Source organism: Canis lupus, chromosome 4 (assembly GCF_011100685.1).
Source record: "Canis lupus familiaris isolate Mischka breed German Shepherd chromosome 4, alternate assembly UU_Cfam_GSD_1.0, whole genome shotgun sequence".
NCBI lineage: Eukaryota > Metazoa > Chordata > Mammalia > Carnivora > Canidae > Canis > Canis lupus.
Genome location: NC_049225.1, coordinates 5976779 through 6001716, shown reverse-complemented (window position 1 = coordinate 6001716; position 24938 = coordinate 5976779). Strand labels below are relative to the sequence as shown.

Here is a 24938-nt window from a genome sequence, read left to right as displayed (position 1 = left end):
CGTCGGTCACCACCACGTCAGCTCACTGGCTCCCGGTAGACAGTGTCTGGGAAGGATCATGAAAAGGTTATGAGGCTAAGTGGGCTGGAGGGCAGGGGAGGGCAGGGCCGGTAATCACAACAGGGTCAGGGAAGCCAGCTGAAACCCTGCCCATTTCTACAATAAAGCTTAGCTCCACCTCTTAAAAAAAAAATCTTTCTTAAAACCTTTTTAAAAATCAGCTCTAAGCAGAGCTGCTCATTTACCACTGAGTTACTGGGTAGCTGGTCAAGCCCAGCACACCGCTGGAGGGGCACAGGAAGATTCTTTCTCAGGAAAGGGAGAAAGAATGAACATCACTGACTTCACTGAAGAGGTCATAACTCTGTCACAATCACATTGGGAGTCCCCTAAACAGACTCAGGGATTCTCAGAAGTCAAGGAAAACCAAAATTACATCTCCCATTTTTGTGCTTTTATCAGAATTAGTGCCAGCAAAGGAAAGATCTAGAATCAACTGAGGAGACCTGTCTGTCTGCAATTTTTCAGCAGGAATCTGGGCAGGAAAGGGCAAAGGTCTCTTTCTTAAAGAGAGGGAGGCAGTGAAAGGAGCTCTTCAGGCTCTTGGGAAGCAATCAGATGGGAGTTTCTTTTCCCCAAGGCCTGTGCTGCTAGGCTTCTTCCCCAGTGTGATGCTAGAAGAGTCAGCCAGAGCACAGAGGAAGGCATACATTGCCGGGCACAGAGCTCCTGAAACCCAGCCAGCTCACGTGGGATCTTGCTGAAAGGTGGATGCTGACGTGGTAGGTCTGCATGGATCTGAGATTCTGTTTTCCTAAGGAACTTCCAGGGGTATTGGTGCTGCTGGACCACGGGCCACACTTTGACTTGAACAGCCTGGTGTTGTGAGTCTTAGCTACAGGCTTTTAAATGCTGCCAATCTGACCAAATGGAGGAACCAAGATTCATGGTACCACGTAGAACTGATGAGTGACTCACTTTGGGGTCCTGGAGATGTTTGAGCCCTGGTCGTGTGCCACTTTCGAGGGAGGAGAGGCTCCCCCGGCAATTGTTTAAGCTCTGGGAGCCTCAAATGCTCATTTGTAAACGGAAGCTGATGACACATGCACCATCCTGCACAAAAGATTGTTGCGTGATTAAATGAGACACTGTATATGCAAGTGCCCTATAAACTGAGATGCCATTAAAATGTTAGGAACTGTCACTGTCCTGTGCTGTCCTCTGTGGGTTACATCCAAGGATGTAGCCCCTGCTTCATTTAGCGACTGCTTCGTGATCTATTTACATGACAGGAGTGGGTCTTAGAGCAAGGGCTAACTCAGCAGTGTCATGCAGGTGTTATTGTAAGCCTTGGGGAAATTAGCTCTAGGCCCTGCTAGCTGCACAGGGCATCCTAGAACTGACCCCGGCTTCTCATGCTCAGGCACTGTCATCAGGAATTAAGAGTGTGAATGCGAAAACCCCCCAGCCCAACCATCGTGGGTTTTCAGTCTCATGGCTGTGGTCCCCTGTTGCCTGCTGACAGCGGGCCACGTGAATGCACCAAGGAAACAGCAGTGCCAGGGATCCAGATAGGCTCTGGCCATGAAGATGCATGTGGGTGTTATAGATACTGCAGACGTAATCGGAAGAGGGGTCCCAGGAGTCTCCTACTGAGCTGGGCACCTGGCGGGGAGGCTGCATGAGGTCCGTGCTCTCGAGGGGTATGGCTTGCCATGACAAGAGGACAGCTGCTCAGGTCCCAGGGGCTGCCACAAGCAGCAGAGAGCAGCCAGAGCAGATCTGGGGCTCCTGCACGCTTGTCAGGTCTTCCAGGAATTTCTACCGGTAGTGACCTCTTTTCATGAGCAAACGCTAGAGCCTTCTGCTGTCATGCAGCTGCCAAGAAAGCAAATGATACAGTGGTGATAGATGTTTTTCTCTGCCTTCCATAGTTTCAGGCTACTGTAAGCTAGCCAACTGATTCCGTTTCAGAAACACTGAGAAACATTCTGAGCCCAGAAGGGGGAAAGGGCAGTTTTGATGCCATGCCTTTCATCTCAAATTCTACCAGGGCCCAGTGTGTATGTAGCTGCACAGACGTAATGCAGGAACCGTGTGTGGTCTCACAGCTCTGATATCCAAGGTCTAGGAAGCAAAGTGGAGCAGTGGTCCTTGCATTCTGGAAGTGGCACTGCATGTCTTCTCTGGGTGAGGCATCAGGGACACACAGTGATAAATGGGCGCCCGGTGTGGGAGTCAGACAGGCAAACAAGGCTGGGGGGGCTATGAGCAGGGGAGCAGAGAAAAGGGGAGAAGCCAGGTGTGTGGGGCCCGGGCCCGGGTGGGAAGGCTTCTTCAAGCAGACAACTGAGGAATAACCTCCCTAAAGAGAAACAGATGGTACTGGACCCTGGGCAGACAGAGTAGCACGAGGAAGCAGAGGCTGCAGAGAGCATGTGAGGGAGGGAGCTCGACTTGGCTGTGGGAGGTAAGTGGGGTGGGGGAAGTTGGGCAGGAGCAGCCCCTGGTGACCCTCCCACACCTTGCAGAGAGGTTTGAATGCTGGCATGAATACTGGTGGGGGGAAGGGTGCATGGAAGGGTTCTAGGTCCAACAGAGAAGCCATCGGATGGAATCTAGAAATACCAGCAGTGATGTGCTGCAGAACATGGAGTGGAACACAAGGCTGCAGGCCGGTGCAATTGAACAGACTCGTTGACACTTCTCACCATAGGAGCACAACTGAGTGGGACAGAGACCCACATGGAAACCAGGCGAGCTGTAGGGAGGAGGCAAGTGGGAGGGTGGGCAGCCAGTGGCTGCAGCGTGGGTGCGTGGACAGGGCAGGGTGGATGGGAGAGCTATAGTCAGATAGTGGCCCAGACCCGAAGGGCTTTGGGTGCTGCTGGATCAAGGGCTTTGTGCCCTAAGCAGAGGGATCCTTGGGGATGTTTTGAGTAGAGGACAGATAGCATCAGAGCTGCTTTGAAAAAGCTTCAAATGCTTATTCCACAACTGGTTACGGAGTATGCCCCATTTCACATCAACAGTACACTGACTCTCGTGTTTTCATTTTTTATTTCTTTGTAGGATTCTTTTAGGGATGGGGAGAGAGAACCCAGTTCCTGAGAGAGGCCAAGATTTTGAGTATAAATCTTGAAGTATTGCAAAGCCAGATCTCTTGCTTTGGATGGTCACTTCTTCAGCCTAAAGCAAACCTTTATGTTGGTGAAAAGCATTTCAGTGATCATTTTCTTGCCAAACTCAGGCATTCTGAAAACGGGGGAAATCTTCTTTCCAGGAAACTTTGGCACATGTTTGTGGGCCCAATGTGAATGCTAAGGCATCATCATGGCAGCCCTAATTAACAATGCCCCAGCACATTTCTGGCCTTCCTGGTGCCATAGGGCCTTCCATCTGATGGGAGCTGGTGGGCCTCTCTGCTTGCCCTTTCTTACCCTGAGCCCCAGACATGCTCTGGCCTGTTCTCCCGTCACCAGCTCTCTAAAGGGTGGAATCATGGCAGGAGGGGACTTCCACTCTAGGAGGTTGTGGCTATGCCTTCGGTCATTCTACAAAATCGGCCAAGTTTCTAGGTGCTACAGATACCACAGTGACCAAAACAAGTGAAAATCCCTGCCTTTGTGGAGCTTACATTTTAGTGGGGAAGCAAACAATAAGTAAAATAATGATAGGTCACGTAAAGCAAGGCTGGAGGTGCTGAGTGGGGAAGTGATGGTGTCAGGCTGGGGACGCCTTTGTCTGTTGAAGGGACCTGTGGTTACCCCCAGCATCTCCCCACAACACCCAGATCCAAATGCCTGGGTTAGCCCTGCTTACCCACTGGCTTGTTCATTCTTAATTCCTACAAGCATTAATCAACAAGCTTCACCAACTGCCTGCTCTGACCCTGCACCATGGGGCACAGGGGAACGGAAGTTCCAAGCACGTTCTTGCCCTTGAATTGCTCATAACCCAGTGGGTGAAGCTACCTTTGTACCCCTGTATACAGGGGCAAGGAGGCCTCCACTGGGACTCAGGAGCCCTGGTTAAGCCACCAGCTCAGAGGGCCTGAGGGAAGGAGGGAGGGGCAAACTGTCCTGTGCTCAGCACATCCCTCTGCCTTCACCCTTCCTCCTGGCAGTCTTGTTTCCTGTCTTATTTTCAAGAATCGTCAACCCCAAAACAGCGATATGTCCAGAGCCTTACAGTTGATATTTGATGTTTTGTTGTTTGTTTTTGTAAATGGTTTAGAAAAAAAATGGGCAAAATTGGGAAACTTTAGTTTTTAATTGGCCTGTGTCTTCCAGTTGGTGACAAATAATGGCAATGGCATATAACCATTTTTATGCCAGGAGACTTTGATCAGGCTTGCTGCTGAGGAAGTGCACCTTCTCCTTAACCCCCCCCCATACAACACATGCACACATGTACATACACACACATACACACATGCTCACACACCATCACTCACGTCACACACGTGCACACATAGCTGTCTGAGCACACAGGCAATGGTCCAGGTCTAAATGGGAAATCATAATGGATCCTAGTGTCAGCAAAAGAAGAAATGAGATGGATGTAGCTGATTTAGATGTAGATTGTCTCTGCCTGTTTTAAAATATCATTTCAAATATTCAAGGATATATTAGTGGAGAAACAAACACAGAGCATTGTCCTCATGACCCAGATGTTGACGCCCTCCTGTTTTTCCACCAGGTCTCCCGGCTCTACAAGGTCCAGCCCTGTGTCCTATTATCACGGTGTGCATAGTTTAGCTGATTTGCTTCTCCTTACATATGATCCCCACCTCACTGATGCATCTCAGCTAGACAGCTGCTGGCTACATCCCAGGGAAATGCAGTGACAGCCAGGGTCTCCCATACATGAGTCCAGAATATACCACAAGTGATTCTTCAGCTCTCACTGAGGCAAGAAGGAAATATCATATTAGCTCCTAGTCTCCTCTGTTCCCGTGTACTCCAGCTCCCATTCTTCCCCTGGTTATCTGAGGTCTTTGTTAATCCCTGAAAGGATATCAAGGATTTGTCATTGAAGTTCAGCAGTTTATGGAGAGTATGCAATTGTGTCTTGTCCTTTCAGTACAGGATGAATTCAGCTGTAACAATGTTATGCTTTCCCAAGTGGCTTCATGGAAGTTTTGTAAAAGGTCAGATCCAAAGCTCATGCTTGTGGGATTTGAAGAATAGCAGCCATTTAAGTATGTGCCATGTCAGTGTGATTATGACTCTTTGGCGGGTCCAGAAGCCCTAGGCTAGACTCATCAACAAGAGATAAAGTAAAATTGTCAGCACAAAATGCCACGGCCCTTGTGAACATTTGCAAAATCTGTGTTGCACAGCAGGTGTAGAGCAAGGAGGGGTGGCTTTCCAGAGTGAGAATCCTGCAGCCAGTGGCTCTTGTGGAGCAGTTAACATTGGCACAAGTCAGACGATGGAGAAGAGCCCCTGTGCATGGAGGCAGGAAGGTTCAGAGGGGCATGTGAAGTGGGTAAGGGCTGCCGAAGGGTGCATGCAGCTGATGTGTATGGGAGACATAGACCCCACCCCATCCTACCCAGGTAGTGTTGAGCCATTTCTTACTTTCCATGTGATTCTTAGTTGTACAGTCAGGGCTAGTAAGCCAGCTCATGGGCATACTGAAATTTAAAAATTTCACCACATTTAGGGGAAAAAATCATCTGCGTGGAGATCTCAAAAGGCACTTTGAGGATTCTCTGATCCAGCTCATCCATATTATCAAAGAGGCCACAGATGCTTAGAGAGAGGGCATGAGACCTTTGTTCTCTTCAGCTCCAGACATCTGCAGAAATACTGCTAGAAAGGAAGTAGGTCAACACTCTTTCCTCCTAGGGAAAGAACATGGAGGCAGTGCCCGGGCAGGACGGGGCAATAGTGAGGAATAAAGCCACCAGCCAACACTTGGGGCACAGTGATAAAATGGTAAGAATGCAGGCTTGACATTGGACAGCTCAGGTTCAAAGCTCAACTCTGCCTTTATTTTGCTATGTGGCCATAGATTGGGCAACCAAAGGCTCCAAGCTTCACTCCTTCTCTGTAAAACAGAGCCCCTAATACTCCACCTCTGAGGGTTGCAGTTGAGATCACCCTTCCTCTGGGCTCTCAAAGCTCTTGTCTAGAGCTTGTGCTCCAACTGCTCAGGCTTAAATATGATAGGATGTTTAAAGACCTAAACTGCACTTGGTCCAGAGGTGGTGTATCCATCTTCAACTGACTTCAAATGTGAATCCCCAGACTCACACAGACCATGGTCCCTGCTCTCTTCAGATTATAAGATGATGGTGATGGTGATGATGAAGGTGATGGTGATGTTGGTGATGGTGGTGATGATGATGATGGTGGTGGTGATGGTGATGATGGTGCTGTGATGATGATTGTGGTGGTGATAATGATGGTGGTGATGATGGTGGTGGTGGTGGTGGTGATAATGATGGAGAATATTCCAACCACAGATAACTGAATCTTTCTCTTCATGAATATTCAGATAAGCCATGTAGCTGGTGTGGAACCCACAGCAGAGAGACCAGTATCATACCCTGTCATTATTTTGGGCTGTCAGGATGGAGGCATTTCTTGGCAGAGGTGAGCTTGGAAGCAAGTTTGACAGGCAAAGGACAGGGAACTATGTGGAATCTGAGCTGAAAGCCAGACAGAAATTCAAGGTGATTCATTTGTCAAAAAGCAATGTCCTGTCAAGGTCTTGATGTTTTTTATTTTTTTATTTTTGGAAGCTAAAAAAGACAAAGGGGGGAAATGCTGGTACTGTGCAGAATACTAAAACAGATGCATGTCATTTTTCTTCCACTGGTGCTACCTAAGCCTTTATTGTACACGGCTCTCAGCTAAAGTGGAATGGCCACCCATGCCCCTAGGAACAGACATTATAATGGTTTCCAAAGCCCTTGACATTCTTCCTGCCCCATACTAGCGTGCACTTAGTAGTGTCATCCCACACCAGGCCCCAGGGATACAGGGAGTTAACAGGGCCACATGGCGGAGGGAAGGGACCCCATGCACTGGAGTCAGGCTGGTTCACGTTCTCAGATCCACCACTTACAAACTGTGTGATTTAAAATAAGTTGTTTATAAGTGCTCCTTTTGCTTCAGCATTATCATATTTAAGAATGGGGGATGCTGGGATGCCTGGATGGCTCAGTCGGTTAAGCATGACTCTTAGTTTCTGCTCAAGTCATGATCTCATGGTTGTGCAGTCCAACCCCACATCCAGCCCCATGTCAGGCTCCATGCTCAGTGGGGTGTCTGCTAGAGACTCTTTTCTCTTCCCTCTCCTTCTGCCCCTCCCACTTATGCACGCATTCTCTCTCTCAAATAACTATTTTAAAAAGAAAAAGCAAGAAAGAAATAGGAAGGAAAGAAAGAAATAAAAGAAAGGAAGGGAGGGACGGAGGGAGGGAGGGAGGGACAGGTGGGCCAACGAAGCCTGTTTCCACAGGCTGATTGCAAGGTTGGGGGCACTGTGCACAAATCAGCTTGCCAGAACTTGGCCATCAGTTGGTGTTGAACTGATGCAGTGGTTACGCTCCCTGTACTGCTGGAGCGATGGTTGCTGGGATGATGGTGGTGAATTTGCATCCTCTGCCATAAGGGCCTTACCACACCTATCATATTTCTTTCAACTGTTTTCTTTCTAATGGGGCCACAAAGCAAAGGGACTTTGGGCACTTGCATTTTCTCCTGTGTTATTTCTTTATATTATCTTCCACATAGGCTTTCCTCAGCTGAGGAATCGGAATCCTGTGGGCAAAGCAGTCTCTGAAAATTGTTTTGCACAATTCTCAAAGCAGAATCAAACCAAACTCTCTCTGTGGACAGTGTCCATGCTGAGTGCTTCACAGAGGCAGCCCCCTCCCCTTCAGCAAAACACACATCACCCACTTGGTGCATAAGCCAGAGCAGACCAGGCTACACGTGCAGACCCTGTCAGGCCAGTCCTCCACCTACCTACCGCCCAAATCCCTACAGGTCTGGAACTGAGAAGGTGGAGTCTCTCCCACAGAGTCCATGGGAAACTTCACATGCCTTTTCCAGCCTGATCATGCTCCAAGTTACACCTCAGTGGTTAGTGGCTTCCCTGTGCCCTGGAGCTGGTGAGCCTGGTCCTGTACACCTTTCAGTCATTGAGAATGAATATTGGTTTGGTGGTCACATCCCAGATGATCTATTTGGCTTTGTCATAGAAGATGGCAGATCTTGGCCAGCTACCTTTTTTGATGTTTGCACAAATTCTATTCTCATGCTTCCTGGACATTTTAAAATAGAATTATAGTAATTACATTTACCTTCTGAGCTGTTCTCTACTTTAAGTACACAGTAAACAAAATGATTTATATACTTAATGTAACATTTAGGAGCCCATCAGGATCATTTCACACTTTTCTTATCTGAGTGCCTTACTTTATGACACTTACATTTAATGAGTTACTCTCCCATTACAAATACATTATTAATTTATAACACAAAATAAATTAAAAGCAATGGAAACTAAAGCTCCCTTGTTGCAGGAAGACATCATTAGAACCATTATATTATGCTGCTACATGCTTCTCTAGGAGGGAAATGGAAGAGAATTTTTTCAGAGAAAGGCTTTAAGTTCTCCACCAACAGAATGGGGACAGGCTTCTTAATATTTTGTTATGAAGCAGTGTTGAGGGGATTTGGGTATTTTAAATGTTTATTGGTTGTTTCTTATGCATTTGCTTTTTTTTTTTTTTTTTTTTTGCATTTGCATTTGCTTTTATGAAAGTCAGTGTGTTTAAGCCCTGCTTCGAGAGTGTCCTTGTTCCTTGGTAAAGATGTTTTCTCCCATGTAGATAGCAGAGGGAATTGACAAGGTACACATTTTACAGAATCCTTTCTGTAGACTTGTGGGGCTTTATAAAGGATATTCCCTATGGAGATGGGATGAAGCCATCCACCTAGGTTTCCCAACTAAGCCCCCAGCTCTCAGGAGTCCTAAGCAAGCCACTATCATTCTCTAGTGCCCTGGCACCAAGGTAGACTGAAGTCATCTAACAGCAGGGATGGGGGACCGCATGACAAAGATCCCTGCTTCTCCTGCAGTAGTATAGGGTGGTTGCAAGGAGGGGCCATCCAGCCAAGGATTGTATCACCCTGCCTCCCTTGGCATCTAAGTTGAGCCAAATGACTTCTCTCCAAAGTGATATGTGTCAGCCAAGGCAGATAAAAAGCAACCAGGTGGGGCAACTTGGTGGCTCAGTGGTTGAGCATCTGTCTTTGGTTCAGGTAGTGATCCTGGGGTCCCGGAATCGAGTTCCACATCAGGCTCCTCGCACAGAGCCTGCTTCTCCCTCTGCCTAGGTCTCTGTCTCTCATGAATAGATGAATGAATGGAATCTTTATTTATTTTTTTAAATAATAAATTTATTTTTTTATTGGTGTTCAATTTGCCAACATACAGAATAACACCCAGTGCTCATCCCGACAAGTGCCCCCCTCAGTGCCCGTCACCCATTCACCCCCACCCCCCGCCCTCCTCCCCTTCCACCACCCCTAGTTCGTTTCCCAGAGTTAGGAGTCTTCATGTTCTGTCTCCCTTTCTGATATTTCCTACCCATTTCTTCTCCCTTCCCTTCTATTCCCTCTCACTATTATTTATATTCCCCAAATGAATGAGACCATATGATGTTTGTCCTTCTCCGATTGAAAAAAACAAAAGCAAGCAGGCATTTCCTCTGTTGCTCCACTTCCTTATTCCACTGGCTACACACACAGGGTTCCCAGGCTCCAAGGGACACCAGAGCTATCAACAGAAGGAAAGTCACCAAGTGGAGAAATGCCACCTGTCTTCCAACAACAGGAATCAGAATTGAACTTCTGTTGTGCCAAGCCTCTGAATTAGGGGATTTGACAAAGCAACCAGCATCATGCTAATTAATGCAGTCCCAATCCTTGCACCCCAGCCCACAGAGTCAGAGTTGATCTGAAAATCTATATCCTCAGCCACGGACGCTTGGATTTCCTTACTACCCTTGAGCTTCCATGTGGCTTTATATATATATATATATATTCTGAATATTTTTAAAAATTTAAGTATATCTAAGATAAAAATGGCAGCTTCTAAACACAAGGATAGGGATTATGTCTCTGTTTTGCTCACCTGACTGTCCCCAGCACCTACCTCAGTCCCTAGCTCAGAGGATACACGTACTGGATGCTGAAAAGAGGGAGGAAAGCAAGGGGGGGGGGGAAGGAAGGAAGAAATGATCACGTGGCCATGTCAGGGTTGTCATCCTCCCACTCACTGTTGGAGTAGACCTGCTGAGACAGCTCCTAACAGACATTTTCCAGAGAGCGGCCCTGGAAGTGACCCTCTATCCTGACAACAAGCGATTTCCTTATTGTCCCAGAATGATAAACTGATCCCATCTTGAAAGAGCTCTCTAATTATAAAGCAGTTTTAGAAAAAGAAGTGCTTGATTATCAGACATGTTTTGGAATTAGTCTGGTCTGAAATGAGTAGGCTCCAGCTCAGAGGGTGCTCCTCTGTATGGTGTGATTAAAGCCAGGATACGAACTCTCCCTTGTGGAGATTCATCTTGGCATTCTTATTGGCTGGAATTCCAAATTCTCTTAAAACTACATCCTCACAACGAGTGGAGGAATTTAGAGGATGTGTGCCTTTAGAATCTTAAAAGTGTTACACACATTTTAACCTGCTAGGAAATCTGAGATTTTACATCTGTTCCAATTACTGTTGCTATTTAACAAGATACCCTAAAACTTAATGCTATAAACACCCTTCTTGTTAAACCACAGGACTCTGTGGGTCAGGAATTGCAACAGGGTATCAGAGATGGCTCTCCTCCACTCAACAAAGTTGGGAGCCTCCACTGGGAAGATTTGCTGGGCTGGAGGAGGGGAGTGACTTGACAGCTGAGGTCTACAATGATCTGGGCCGTCTTTCCTCAATGTCTGGCAGTTGTTGCTGGCTGTCACCTGCTACCTCAGCTGGGGCTGTCAGCTTGAGCACCTTGACGTGGCCTCTGTGGTGGCCTGGACTTCCTCACAGCATGGTGGCTTAGAGAAGTCAGAGTGCTTCCATGGTGGCTCAGGGTCCCAACAGTGACAAGGGGCCTCGTTCTTCTTAGCACCTAGCCTCAGAAGTCACCAGTGACATCTCCACCATCCTCTTTCTGTCAAGGCAGCCACAAGCTTGCCCAGTTGCAAGGAAGACATAGACCCCACCCCTCAACTGGAGGGTGGCAAGATCCCTGGAGAATGAACACAAAGATGAAGAGGTATTGTTACCACCAACGTGGAAAATAATGGTCTATCACAACATCTAAAGCACCATGGTACATGAGGGAGAGTGGTAGGCCTGGCTCATCAGAAAGAGGTGATTCTGGGCTCCACGAGTCTTGGGGTGTAGGAGGCAGAGGTGGATTCTACAAGGGAAGCAGCTGGTCCCGAGGAACTCCTCTTGTCCTGAAGTGGGAGAGAGGTCAGAATGCGGGTTTGCTCCAGAATCTGGTGGATGTGGGCCTGGCTAGCCCTCCAGCGCACGCGAACTCGGTGGGGTCTCTGGGCCAGGTATCTGCTTGCTCTCCACCCCAGGCTTCGGCAGCTGCCTCAGCCACTCCATTCCCCAAGAAGTGCAGCCTTTATTGTAAAGTAGAAAATAATGTCAGCTTGAATGAGAAGGCTAATAGAAGTGATAATAGATGACTCAGAGGGTGGAAAACTGCTCTAGAACTGCCAAAGTGTAAGAACAGAGATGTGATGTGTGTACTTTCCGGGTGTCTCCTTGATCCCTGTTTCCATACTGATTTTTTCCCCCTGCTAAATATGTTAATTATTTTCATGCAAATGGTGTTCAAGGACTACAGCATTCCAGGCCACTGTTCACACAGTCATTTATAACCCAAAGCACATCCCTTTATGCACTGAACTGCCAGAAGACCTTGCATTAGCAAAAACCACAGAGAAGACAAAAAGAGCCATATGATGAGTTAAGGCATGAATAGAAAACTGATCCGAGAAGCAGCAAGGACAGCAGAGCAGAGAGTTATTGCAGCTCTGTGGGATTGAACACTCTTGAGACCTGGGAGTCTGTGTTGGCTGCCCTGTGCGTTCAAGTCAGGTGGTATAAGTAGGGCTGGTAAGGCCGTCCTCAGACCCGGGCAGGGTGCAAGAGAGGTGACAGGCACGGCAGGATGGGGTGCCTCAAAGGAGCAAAATCCACAGCCAAGTCCAAGATGGTAGCAGCTCACAGAGCTGGAAATCAAGGTTTGAAACCAAATGAAGTGTAGCACAGGCCCCAGCAATGGCTTCCTGAAAAGTTCAAGGCTAAGTGCATGGGGACACTGGGTGCTGAGTGCCTAAAACAGAAAAGAGTGGGAAATGAGGGAGGAGGCAGTGGATTTAATCTTTGTTTGACAGGTTGCTTAGTTAGTTGCTCGATTGGTAGATTGGTTGGTTGGTCAGTTGGTTTGGTCAGTTGATGGGTTTCCTTGGTTGATGGCCTAGTTGGTTTTTGTTTGGAGGTGTTTAGCAGAGAATAATAAATCACACAGGGAAATGCAATATGGAAGAGCTGTTCCAGGGGCACCTGGGTGGTTCAGTCATTTAAGCGTCTGCCTTTGGCTCAGGTTATGATCTCAGGGTCCTGGGATCGAGTCCCACATCAGGCTTCCAGCTCAGCCTGGAATCTGGAAGTCTGTTTCTTCACCTCCCTCTGCCCCTCCCCCTGTTTGTGTTCGTTCACTCTCTATCTATGTATCTATCTCAAATAAATAAATAAAATCTTTCTTTAAAAAAAAAAAAAGGAGTATTCTGGCTGTATGGAGAAGGCACTAATCTTTCTCCCAGGCACATTTCTGTTCTTAATCTTCGTATCTTAATCAGATACAAAGGCCCAACATGCAAGTCTGTTCCTGCCAGCAGCACGTCACAGTCCAGAAACCAGACTGTCCTTTGCTGCCACTGAGGTGAACAAGATGTTTTCCCCCACCCTCTTCCCGAGTTAAGGACCTCACTCAGAGTGGAGGCCAGCTGTGCAGCCCTAGTAAAGACTTTCAGATGCATGTGGGGTGTATTCCAGGCTTCTTCTGACAGAATCTCTCGCTTGTTCTTGTATCAAGAGGACAGGAGAGTTGCTCATTATGTGGGTGAGTCTTTGGGAACAAGCCTTGAGGAAGCACGTAGTCACGGGTAAGTCAGTCAAAATTCCTGAGCACTTGCAGGGAACTGCTGACTGGCACGATTCCCTGCGCATCCTCCTGGAATATCATATCCCACTCCACCCACTAGGGCCCAGAGTCTCCTAGATGTGCCAGCTCTGGTGCCTGCTCCTCCTAAAAAGGTTCGCTTCTCCAAGCACAGAGAGCCTCATCCTCATTTCCAGACATGAAGACTCAAATTATTCTATTCCATTTCCCTCTTCCTCCTTGTATATTTGTAGCTTCTTTCCTAGTTTTTCCCTCTATCTCATGTAGAAGTTTCCATCCCTTAACTAGAAAGAAGAATCTCTCACTTCCGTTTCCTTCTCTAACAGAGAGGACAGCCCGCATGCATGCCTCACATCACTGGGGACCCCTCAGCCAGGAGAGGTGCCTCCCTCTTACCTTGTGAGTCTGAGATGATTCCTTTTGGTTTTCACTCCTGGTGGCACATTTGGTGAGCATCTCAATAGGAGTCTCTTGCCCGCCCCCATCCAGCACCAAATACATCTTGGCATGGAGGTTGCAGTCCCTCGGGTCACCCATCTGGCATGGATTTAGGGTAACAGGCTTGTAGGAAGGGGATATTGACTATCCTGCTCTGGCCAACACTGTCATATTTATATTCCACTGAAAAGAAGAGTAGGTCCTGCAAATTCCGTAGCCATCCTGAGGGTAAATAAGCAAATTTGAATTTAAGTGTTCTCTCCCAGTTCACAGTTCATAAGTGAACTTGACACTTGAGCCCAGGTAGATAACTGAAATCACAGGTGTCCCCAGCAGAGTGACTCAGGCAGACCCAGGAGCTTACTGTCTTAAGGCACCCTAAAGTGTGTTCCACAGAATGTGAGTGGCACAGGGAGTTAATTAATTAGGCTTCTGTGGCCAAATCAATCTGTGAAATGTGTAGGGTTGTTTGGGTTTTTTTACTGCAGAAATTCTCAGTCTTTATTTTTTTTAAATATTGTATTCATTTATTTGAAATAGAGACAGCACAAGTGGGGAGGAGAGGGAGAAGCAGTCTCCCCATAAGCAGGGAGCCCCATGTGGGGCCTGATGGCAGGACCCTGGGATCATGACCTGAGCCAAAGGCAGATGCTTAACCAACTAAGCCACCCAGGTGCCCAGAACTTCTCAGTCTTTGAAGTGTTAATGTCCTAGGATCTTACAAGTGGCATAAGCATGGAGCACCTCCAACATAGTCGTAGCACTCTTTTTTGTACTGAATATCATATGTGCACTAGCATTCTCAGAAGCAGGATTTTAAAGATAATATTTAAATAATGATTCCAAGTAGAAGAAGAAATTGTTGGGATCATACAGTAAAAAGAAATGCACTGTGTGGCATAAGGTAAGCCTAGTGGTAGATGAAAGTAGAGTAAAGGCAAAGAGGAGGACAGGTGGAGCTGGAGCTGCCCCCACCCCCAACAGAGGGAGGCTACGAATGAAGCCTGCTTGGTACAGATTACAGTGCCAGCAATCCACTGGGAACAGGCAAGAGCAATGGGCTTTTTCAACGTCTTGACTGTCTTTGGATGCTGTGTTAAGTTAAACTGTGGTCCCCTCATGAATCCCTGACACACTTTAGGATAATTTCATCACTCACGAGGGAAAGGAAATGCCTAGAAGTGGTGCTATTTGACTAATAAGGAAAGACAGCTTAGTGGGTGACGTTTGTGGAGACACGGGGGAAAGCAGAGACAAGCATGTGTTCAATGAGCAGGCCATTTAAGTTGGGCCCTTTGCCCCTAAAGCCTAATCACAGGAATAGCAGCCAGACAGAAACTGTATGGAAGAAAAGAGCCCATCTACAAGCTCAACCAAAACAATTCCAAAGCCCTGGTTAGTGCTATAAACACGATAGAAATTTATAGGACCTTGATGAGGAAAAATTTAAAATTTGCCTGAGACTCAATGACATAAGAATATCAATCCTCCCGATATTCATTTATGGGTGTAATTTTATCCCAGTTAAAATTAGGTTTGTTTTAGGAAGTGGGCAAGGAAACTCTGGAAAAGAAAAGCAGGAAGGAGAACTAGCTGTTACTAGCTGTTCTGAAAGTTAAATACGTGATGAAGTCTCAGGAATTGAAGCTGCGTGGTCCTGACACATGTTCAGACGAAGACCGATTGAAGGTAGTAGAATATCCAAAGTAGATCCAAACACGAGAATTTGAATATATGGTAAATGCGGTCTCTCTTCTAGGAGAAGGAACGATGAACTCTTTAGTAAGTGATATTGGGACAAGGAGGGAGCCATCTAAGGATAAAATGACTTAACCTCCTGCTGTAAGTTTAGATAAATTCCAAATGGAATTTAGGTGTAAAATCTGAAATTTTATGAGTACTAGATAAAAATGTTGGATAATCCCTTTATCCAACATTTTTCACTGTGATACAAAGCCTAAGAATCATCAAAGGAAAGATTAGTAAGTTATAAAGTAATCTACATTTTTTAAAAAGTCTAAAGTCTAGTCCTTGGCAAAAAAATAAAAATCACCATAGACAAAGTGAAAAAAACAAACTGGGGAAGCTATTTGCCATTCATGTAAGACACAAAGAAACTCTCTAATAAATAAGAGCCCTTGGGCAACCCGGGTGGCTCAGCAGTTTAGCGTTGCCTTCAGCCCAGGGCCTGATCCTGGGGACCCAGGATAGAGTCCCATGTCGGGCTCCCTGCATGGAGCCTGCTTCTCCCTCTGCCTGTGTCTCTGCCTCTCTGCCTCTCTCTCTCTCTCTCTGTCATGAATAAATAAATAAAATATTTTATAAATAAATAAATAAATAAATAAATAAATGCTTTATAAATCAATATAACCAACAATTCACTGGAAGAAATGTGCAAAGTATATGATGGATAGTTCATAGGAAAGGAAATGCAAATGGTCTATAAATGTATGGAGAAAATGCTTAATCTCACTCATTATGAGAGAAATGTAAATTTTTTTCAATAATAAATTTATTTTTTATTGGTGTTCAATTTGGAGAAATGTAAATTAAAACTTTTTTTTTTTTGCTTGTCAGATTGACAAAGAAAAATAAATGACTAAAAAGATTTGATAATATGCCATGTTGGCAAGACTTTGAGGAAACAGTAAATTGCTCATAAGGTGTAAATTAGTAAACCTTACGTAAGTGATTTTGTATGGTAGTTTTATCAAAATCACAAATTCAAACCCGCTTTGACCTAGTACAGCACATCTAGGAATTTGCATTACAAGTAAGTATGGATCATGAAGTATGAACAAGATATCATTGCAACATTGTTTGTAATTAGCTAAAGATTAGAAATAATCTTTCATCAGTGGGGAACTAGATAAAGAGGTACACCCTTACAGTGGAATGCTATTCACTATTCAACTGTAGATAAAGAGCAGGTGCTTCCAGCCCACGTCAGTCAGCTAAAACCCCTTCCTTTTCCTTTCAACTCATCTTTCTTTTTTTTTAAGATTTATTTATTTATTCTAGAGATGGGGGGAGAGAGAGAAAGACTGCACACATGCAAGTGGGGGGACAGGGGGAGAGAATCTTCAAGCAGATATCCCACTGAGCATGGAGCCCAACACAGGGCTCCCATGAGATCATGACCTGAGCCAAAACCAAGAGTCAGAGGCTTAACCAACTGAGCCACCCAGGCACCCCTCCACCCATCTTTCTGCCCTGTTTTCCATCCTCTACTCTGACACATTCAGTAACCACCCATCACAGATGCTGAATAAACTTGACTCTTATTTCAAAACTTTTCACAAATATTAGCCTTGCTTCTATTTGCCAGGATGGGGAGAACAGCAATGACTCTTACACAGCAAAGATCAAACAGTTTGATACCCCAGAGTAAAAGAATTTGGCAGTCTCATATGCTATGGGTGACAGGGTAAACTGGTACAATAATTTTGGAGGACAATTTGACAATATCTATTGAAATTTTATTATTTTTTAAAATTTAAATTCAATTTAATTAATATGTAGTGTATTGTTTGTTAGTTTCAAAGACAGAATTTAGTGACTCATCAGTTGCATACAATACTAAGTACTCATTCCATCAAGTGCCCTCCTTAATGCCCATCATCCAGTCACCCCATCCCCCTATTCACCTCCCCTCCAGCAACCTTCAGTTTGTTTCCTAGAGTTAAAAGTCTTTTATGGTTTGTCTACCTCTCTGTTTTCATCTTATTTTTCTTTCCTTTCTCCTATGTTCATCCGTTTTGTTTTCTTAAATTCCACATGAGTTAAATCATATATTTGTCTTTCTCTGATTGACTTATTTCACTTAGCATAATACCCTCTAGTTCCATCCACCTTGTTGCAAATAGCAAAATGTCATTCTTTTGATGGCTGTGTAATATTCCATTGTGTGTGTATGTGTGTCTGTGTGTGTGTGTGTGTATCTTACATCTTTTTTATCCATTGAAATTTTAGGTGCCCATTAACCAATCGATTCTGCTTCTAGAAATTATCCTGGTGACACCTGCGTTTAAGAGGACACTCAGTGTGTGTTATTTAGCTTGGCTCTAGGGATTTTGGGTCACTGTTGATTGGCAGTAAGAAAAAAGGTCCTAATGCCTTTATCTGTCAGTGGCTCATCTCTACCCATAATACACACTAGTCTGTGTAGCTAATATTGCTATCAGATTATTGATTTTACAGCAATAGATGAAACGTCAACTGCTGGTCAGTCAGTAAAAAAGAAGTGTCCTACCTTTAGAAACCAAACCCCCTTCTCTAAATTCAGTCCTGTCTCCTGTCTTTCAGAGTACAGTCTAGAACACTAGTAATGATAACCAGGTGGTATCGCCAGGAGATTTGTCATGGATATATTACATTTGACCTAATTAACTGAAGATATTTCCCCAAGAAAAAGTAACTGTCGAAAAATAAAAGAAATTCATTATTCTATTGAAGTAAAGGTGTGCCTGCTGGCTTGGTTGGTTAAGTGTATGCCTTCAGCTCAGGTCATGATCTCAGGGTCCTGGGATAGAGCTCCATGTCAGGCTCCCTGCTCAGTGGGGGGGTCTGCTTCTTCCTGTCTTTCTGCCTCTTCCCTGGCTTGTGCTCTCATGCTCTCTCAGTCTCTCACTCTCAAAAATAAATAAATAAAATATTTTGTAAAAGCTCAAGTAAAAAGTAAAAGACTAGTAGAAACAAGGACACTTGGGGTGTTGCTTTACAGTATAGCCCAAAATTTTTTGATATTCTTTCCTTCAAGAGATAGAGCTTAATTTTCCCACCCTTACATCTGGGTTGGACTTAATGACTCTTCCAGTGAATAAAACATGGTAGAATTGATGGTGGGTGACTAGGTCATCAGAGACACATGACATCCTCTTTTGCTTTGTCTTGGATCATTTGCTCTGGGAGAGGTCTGCTGCCCTGTTGTGCAGACAGTCAGATGGCCTTATGGAGAACCTATGGAGAACAAAGCAAGTAATTGAGGCCTCCTACCAGCCCCCACTGACATCTTGACAGCAAATACATGAGAGATTGAACCAGAAACATCCAGAGCTATTCCCAAGTTCCTGGCTCTTAGGAATTGTAAAATGATAACTGCATTTTCCCTTAAGATGCTAAATTTGGGGGTGACTTGTTATACAGCAAAAACTAATACAAAGAAGGAAAAAGCAGTTTCAGGTTAATAAAAAAAGTGTTTCATTAATGAATGTTCAGCCCATCCCATGCTCAGGGAATGTCTTAATTAAGCCGCATTTTAAAGATGTGTCATAAAGGCTCCACTATGGCAAACATTATTACTGTGGTCAGGGTTGACCATTAGCTTATGGTATATAATTTGGTATAAAAGAATAATCTGAAGAAATCTAAGTTACAAGAATCTTCTGGTGCTTTCCAGATAGTACTTGATCCCTCTGTATTTTACCTTAAATTTTCACCTCTCATATCCTTAATCACCAAAAAACTGTGATCATTGACATTTTACATTACAATTTCATAGTAAAGCCTCATCAATTTAAATAAAAAACCCAAACCTTTAACAAATAAATAAATGAATGAATGAATGAATGAATAAACAAACATCAGGTGCGATTACAATGATAAAATCTCCAAGAAATATCGTTCAGATAAAATCTCCAAAAAAGCAAAGTATACTACTATTGTATTTAAAAACATAAAAATAACAACAAAAAAAGAATAGACACATATATGACTCGAATATGCTTTAAAAATTTCTGGAATGATAAATGAGAAACTAAAAATACTGATTACCAGGGGCACCTGGCTGGCTCAGTCAGAAGAGCCTGTGACTCCTGATCTCAGGATTGTGAGTTCAAGCCCCATGTTGGGTGTAGAAATTACTTAAATAAAAAAATTAAAAAATAAACCAGTAAAATGCATTATATAGTCAAAAAGACATAACACATTTTTAAAAAATTAAGCAAATAAAATGAGAAGGGGCACCAGAAACATGAGTATGAGCATTCAGAGTGCTGTCTCATTGAGCTCAGATTTTTTTTAAAAGCAGGTACAGAAATTAGGAAAGGCTCACAACCAAGACTGGATGCCAAATAAGGGCAAGAATAACCCCCAGGATGAGCTAAGCCTCATGAAAGATGTCTGGCACAACTATTTTTGGTTGTTCCACGTGAGAATGTAACAAGAAAGGCTCATGCCATCACTGCTGGGGGAAGATGGCAGGATGCTAATTGGTGACAGGCAGAAAGTAGAATTGTTTTCCTGTTATGACCCTACTGCTTCTTACATGTGAAACTTTTAAGCTCTACTTGTAGGTAGGCCTTGTAGCTTCTTCCATTTCCAAAACCAGGCAAAGGCTGCTCGTGCATTATTAGAGCAATACTGTCAAGCTCAGAAGGTACCCAGATGATTCTCCCCCGTGTGGCTATCTGAGTTCTTGGACTTATGCAAAGACTGGCCTGGGTTGTTTCATTTCATTTTATTTTGTTTTGTTTGGCTTAATCCCTGGGAGTACTGTATTTGGCATGCCCATGTTCCTGTGGACTGATTATCCCCTTTATGCTTTTGGCTCCTTCAAAGCCAAAATGTGTGCCTTCTGTATCCTTGAGTGCTCTTCACACTTCTCTCTGGTATTGACCTCATTCTGAAACTCATTTTGGCCTCTGAGCAGTTACATCGGACCCGCTGAATCAAACATGAGTGCCTCCCCTGGGCCCTGCCTCTTCTTTCTTGAGGCCACTAGTAGTACAGGTGTGGGTGTCCCCTTTCGGGTATCAACCCTCAGACAGAAGTGTTTCACCATCTTCTCCAATCCAAGGAGAGTTTTCAATTAGAATAAGAAAAGTGAAGCACAAACTATGTGGAGTTAAAATCTAAGAAAGGAGACAAGGGTGATAAAGTACACTTAGTCAATTCTAAATAACTTCAAGTCTTTCGGGCCAACTGAGTTCTACCCCAGGGTAGTGAAAAAGCTTGCAGACATGATTGTGGAAGATATTATAAGATAAGGAAAGACATTGGAAGATCATTCCTCACTTTTCCAACTGATGGGAAAAAAGACTCTTTACCAGCTAGGCATAATGTTGGCTCATGATAAAATTCAGGAATTAATTATTAAATGCTTTGTGAGCACTTTAACAAGAAGAGCATAACTAGAAGGCACCACAATTCACTTATAAAGTATGCCAACTGAGCTGTAGAATTTTGGTCAACACCTTTTATTTATTTATGGTTGTTGTTCCAGTATAGTTGACAATGTTTCATTAATTTCAGTGATTCAACGACTCTATACATTATGCAGTGCTCACCACAAATAGAGCTACCCACCTGTCACCACACAATGCCATTATAGTACCATTCACTATATTCCCTATGCTGTGCCTTTACTCCCATGGCTTATTCATTCAGCAACTGGAAGCCTGTACCTTCCACTCCTCTTCACCCTTTTGCCCATTCCCCCACCATCCTTCCCTCTGGCAACCATTAGTTTGTTCTCCATACTTACAGGTTCTGATTCTGCTGTTTGTTTTAGATTCCACATATGAGTGAAATCATGGTGTTTGTCTTTCTCAGTTTGAATTATTTCACTTAGCATAATACCCTCTAGGTCCATTCATATTGTCACAGGTGGCACAATCTCATTTTTTATGGCTATGTAATATTCTGATGTGTGTGTCTGTGTGTCTGTGTGTGTCTGTATCACATCTTCTTTAGCCACTTTATTGATGGACACATAGGTTGCTTCCATATCTTGGCTACTATAAATAATACTACAATGAAGATAGGAGTGCATATATCTTTTTGAATTTATGTTTTCATTTTCTTTGGGTAAATACCCAATAGTGGAATTACTGGATCATATGGTAATACTTTTTTTAATTTTTTGAAGAATCTCCATATCATTTTCCATGGTGACTATACTAACTTACATTCCTACCAACAGTTCATAAGGATTCCCTTTTGTCTACATCCTTGCCAACATTTGTTATTTCTTGTCCTTTTTATTTTAGTCATTATAACAGGTGTAAGGTGATACCTCATTGTGGGTATGATTTATATTTCATTGCCAAAACTTGGAAGCAACTAAAATGCACTTTGCAGACATAAAGAAACTTTAAATGTAAACTGCTGAGTTTAAGAAGCCCATTTGGAAGAGCTATATACTGTGATTCCAACTGTATGCCATTCTGGAAAAGGCAAAACTGTAGATAGAGCAAAAATACAGTTCAGTGACTGGGGATGAGGGAGGTGAATAGAGGGACAAATAGGTGAAGCATTGGGTGTTTTAGGGCAGTGGGACAATTCTGTGTGATATTGTAATGGGGGATAACATAACTATGCATTTGTAAAAAACAAACAAATGAAACCTTGTATAATACGGAGTGACCCCAAGTTTAAATATAGACTTTAGTTGGGGTGTTGTTTAAGAGTCAGACTCTTGGTTTCAGTTGAGGTCATGATCACGGGGTCATGAGATCAAGGTCCCCAGAGGGCTCTGTGCTCAGTGAGGAGTCTGCTTGAGATTCTCTCTTCCTTCCCTTTACTCCTTCCACCCACATGAACTCTCTCTCTCTCTCTCAAAAATAATAAATCTTTAAAATATATATAGACTTCAGTTAATAATAATGTATTTATACTGGTTCTTCAGTTGCAACAGATGTACCACCAGCACAAGATGATAGTAATGGAGGGGAGTAGAATATGTGGGAACTCTATACTTTCTTCTCAATTTTTCTGTCAACCTAAAACTTCTCTAAAAAATAAATTCTATCCATTTTTAATGTCAAAATTAAAAGTAGAAACAATATTTGTTTGGGGACTTCTGAAAATGAAACTGAAATTATGAAAATAAGCTTTCTTAAAATGTAGTTTATAGGGGCACCTGGATGACTCAGTTGGTTAGGCGTACAACTCTTGGTTTTGGCTCAGGTTATGATCTCAGGGTCATGAGATCAATCCCCTGTGTCAGGCTCTGAGCTCAACACAGAGTCTGCTTGATATTCTCTCCCTCTCCCTCTGTTTCTCCTCCCACTGTCTGCACTCCCTCCCTCCCTCCCTCCTTCCCTGCCTGCCTCCTTCTCTCTCTCTCAAATAAATAAATAAAATCTTAAAATGAAATAAAATGTGGCTTATAAATGCTGCAGTGAATTAAAATGAACCAAAAGTGAATCAAGTAGGTTTGGGGAGTAATGTAAATGTTCTTTATGTCAATAGTGGCAATACTATCATGGTTGCATAAACTGATAAAAAATTGTGGATATTTACAACTTAAAATGTATTCATTGTATTGTATGTAAGTTATATTCAATGAAGTTATTTTTTTAGTGAGGTGAGTGATTCATAATTTAATTGTTATGCCAAAATTATATGAAAGCAGTGCATTATCATCCTTCATGTTATGTTTGACTTTGATGGAGTGATCCTAAAGAGAATTATTTTGATGGGAGCCTAATCGGTTTTTTGCAAGTCTCCTCTAAATATTCTAATACTCAGTCCATTCTCTTCCAAACCCTCTGTGAAGTCACTGTCCTTGTTAGTCATCATCCACTTTAGTTGCTAACTCTTTCAGTTCCTCTGACCCTCATTGACCAACAGCATAGTATATGACCTTACCTCTTCTCCAGCACCACTACCATGCTGGTTTGTTTTGGTTTGGGGATTTATTTTTTGTCAAGATTTGCCATTTATTTTGTAACTAATCCAGGATTAGTTTTGCACTCAGCAGAAGAAAATAGGGATATTGTATCAAAAGATGAGCACAGGGATCCCTGGGTGGCGCAGCGGTTTGGCGCCTGCCTTTGGCCCAGGGCGCGATCCTGGAGACCCGGGATCGAATCCCATGTTGGGTTACGGTGCATGGAGCCTGCTTCTCCTTCTGCCTGTGTCTCTGCCTCTCTCTCTCTCTCTCTCTCTCTCTCTGTGACTATCATAAATAAATAAATTTAAAAAAATTTTAAAAAAAAGATGAGCACAGATGTTAGCATTGATTAGGGAAAGATACTTGAGTAGGAAATATTTTTATACTGCACTAGAGTTGGTTCATTAGGGAACAGTTTCAAGTTGGGATAATTTTTTTTAGGATAATTTTTTTGACAGAGAAGGAGAGAATGCCAGAGAGCACACAAGCAGAGGGACTGATGTGGGGCTGGATCCCAGGACCCTGAGATCATGACCCTAGCAAAAGGCAGCTGCCTAACTGACTGAGCCACTCAGGCACCCCACGTTAGGATGATTTTTGCTTTCCCCTACAACTTAGTAATCACAGAGACTGCAGTAATAAAGGTGTGAGAATGCCATAGTGAAACAGAATGTATTTTTTTGAGAGAGAGAGAGAGAGAGAGCAAGAGAGCTTGCAAGCAGTGGGGAAGGGGCAGAGGGAGAGAGAGAGAGAATCTCAACCAGGCCCCATGCCTAGTGCGGAAGCTGATGCAGGGCTCAATCTCACAATGCTGAGATCATGACCTGAGCCAAAATCAGGAGTCAGACACTTAACTGACTGAACCAATCAGGTGCCCTCAGGATGCATTTTTTAAATCAAATTTATAGATGAAACCAAGCTGAACTAATGGCTGAGACATTAGTGGATGACCCAGTCTGGATTCAAAAAGATATTGACAAGATCAGCTTAAACCAGCAAATGGAGATTTAAAACAAATTACCTGTAATACAGAACCTATTTAAGTTTAAAATGCTCATTTCAGGTGTTCATTGAAGATCACATCTGTGGCTTTTTTTGCACCTATGCTGACAGAGCAAGTCTCGCTCTTAGCTGGTGTCCAGACGAAGACAAGCCGACAGCATCACACAGCCCCATAAGAGGCTGGTGTCCTTTTCATCTGGACTAATTAAAGTACTCTGGAACTAAAAGCTATTTTACATGAAGAACGGTTGACAGAACTGCGAATATTTATCCTGGGCAAAGCAAGACTTTAGAGGGCTTGTAGTTGCCTCCAGACATTCAAACTGAAAAAGAATTCTGGTATTTTGCTGTAGGATGAGATGACCTCTAAGTGTCCTTCCCTCTGGAAGATTCTGGTACTTACTGTTGTGTTAAATCTTCTGATTCTTATTGTTGTGTTAAATCTTACTTTAAAAGACCTTGTCTCGTACATTCTAATTCTCCCTGCAATATTCCATGTCAGCCTTAAACAAAAGCATATCACTGCAGTTTGGTAGCAAGCTAATCACTTCCCACCTCCCATTAGCTAATTGAAACCGACAATAATAGGAGGGAAAGAAAGAGAGTTTTTATTCAGTGCAAGCTGCCGCACACATAACTGAGCTTCTGAGT

At 43.8% G+C, this 24938-nt stretch overlaps 1 protein-coding gene across 4 annotated transcripts in view; it reads left to right on the top strand.

The window, feature by feature from the left end:
* Window positions 1-24938, top strand: part of SLC35F3 (solute carrier family 35 member F3) — a 388952-nt gene that overhangs the window by 286026 nt on the left and 77988 nt on the right. For 2 of the 4 annotated variants that reach the window (XM_038533882.1, XM_038533884.1), the window contains one exon: window positions 6508-6605. The exons of the other annotated variants lie outside the window; for them this stretch is intronic. In XM_038533882.1, coding sequence (XP_038389810.1) covers window positions 6508-6605 — 98 coding nt within the window. The remainder of the gene's footprint in view (window positions 1-6507; window positions 6606-24938) is intronic. 4 annotated transcript variants of the gene reach the window in all.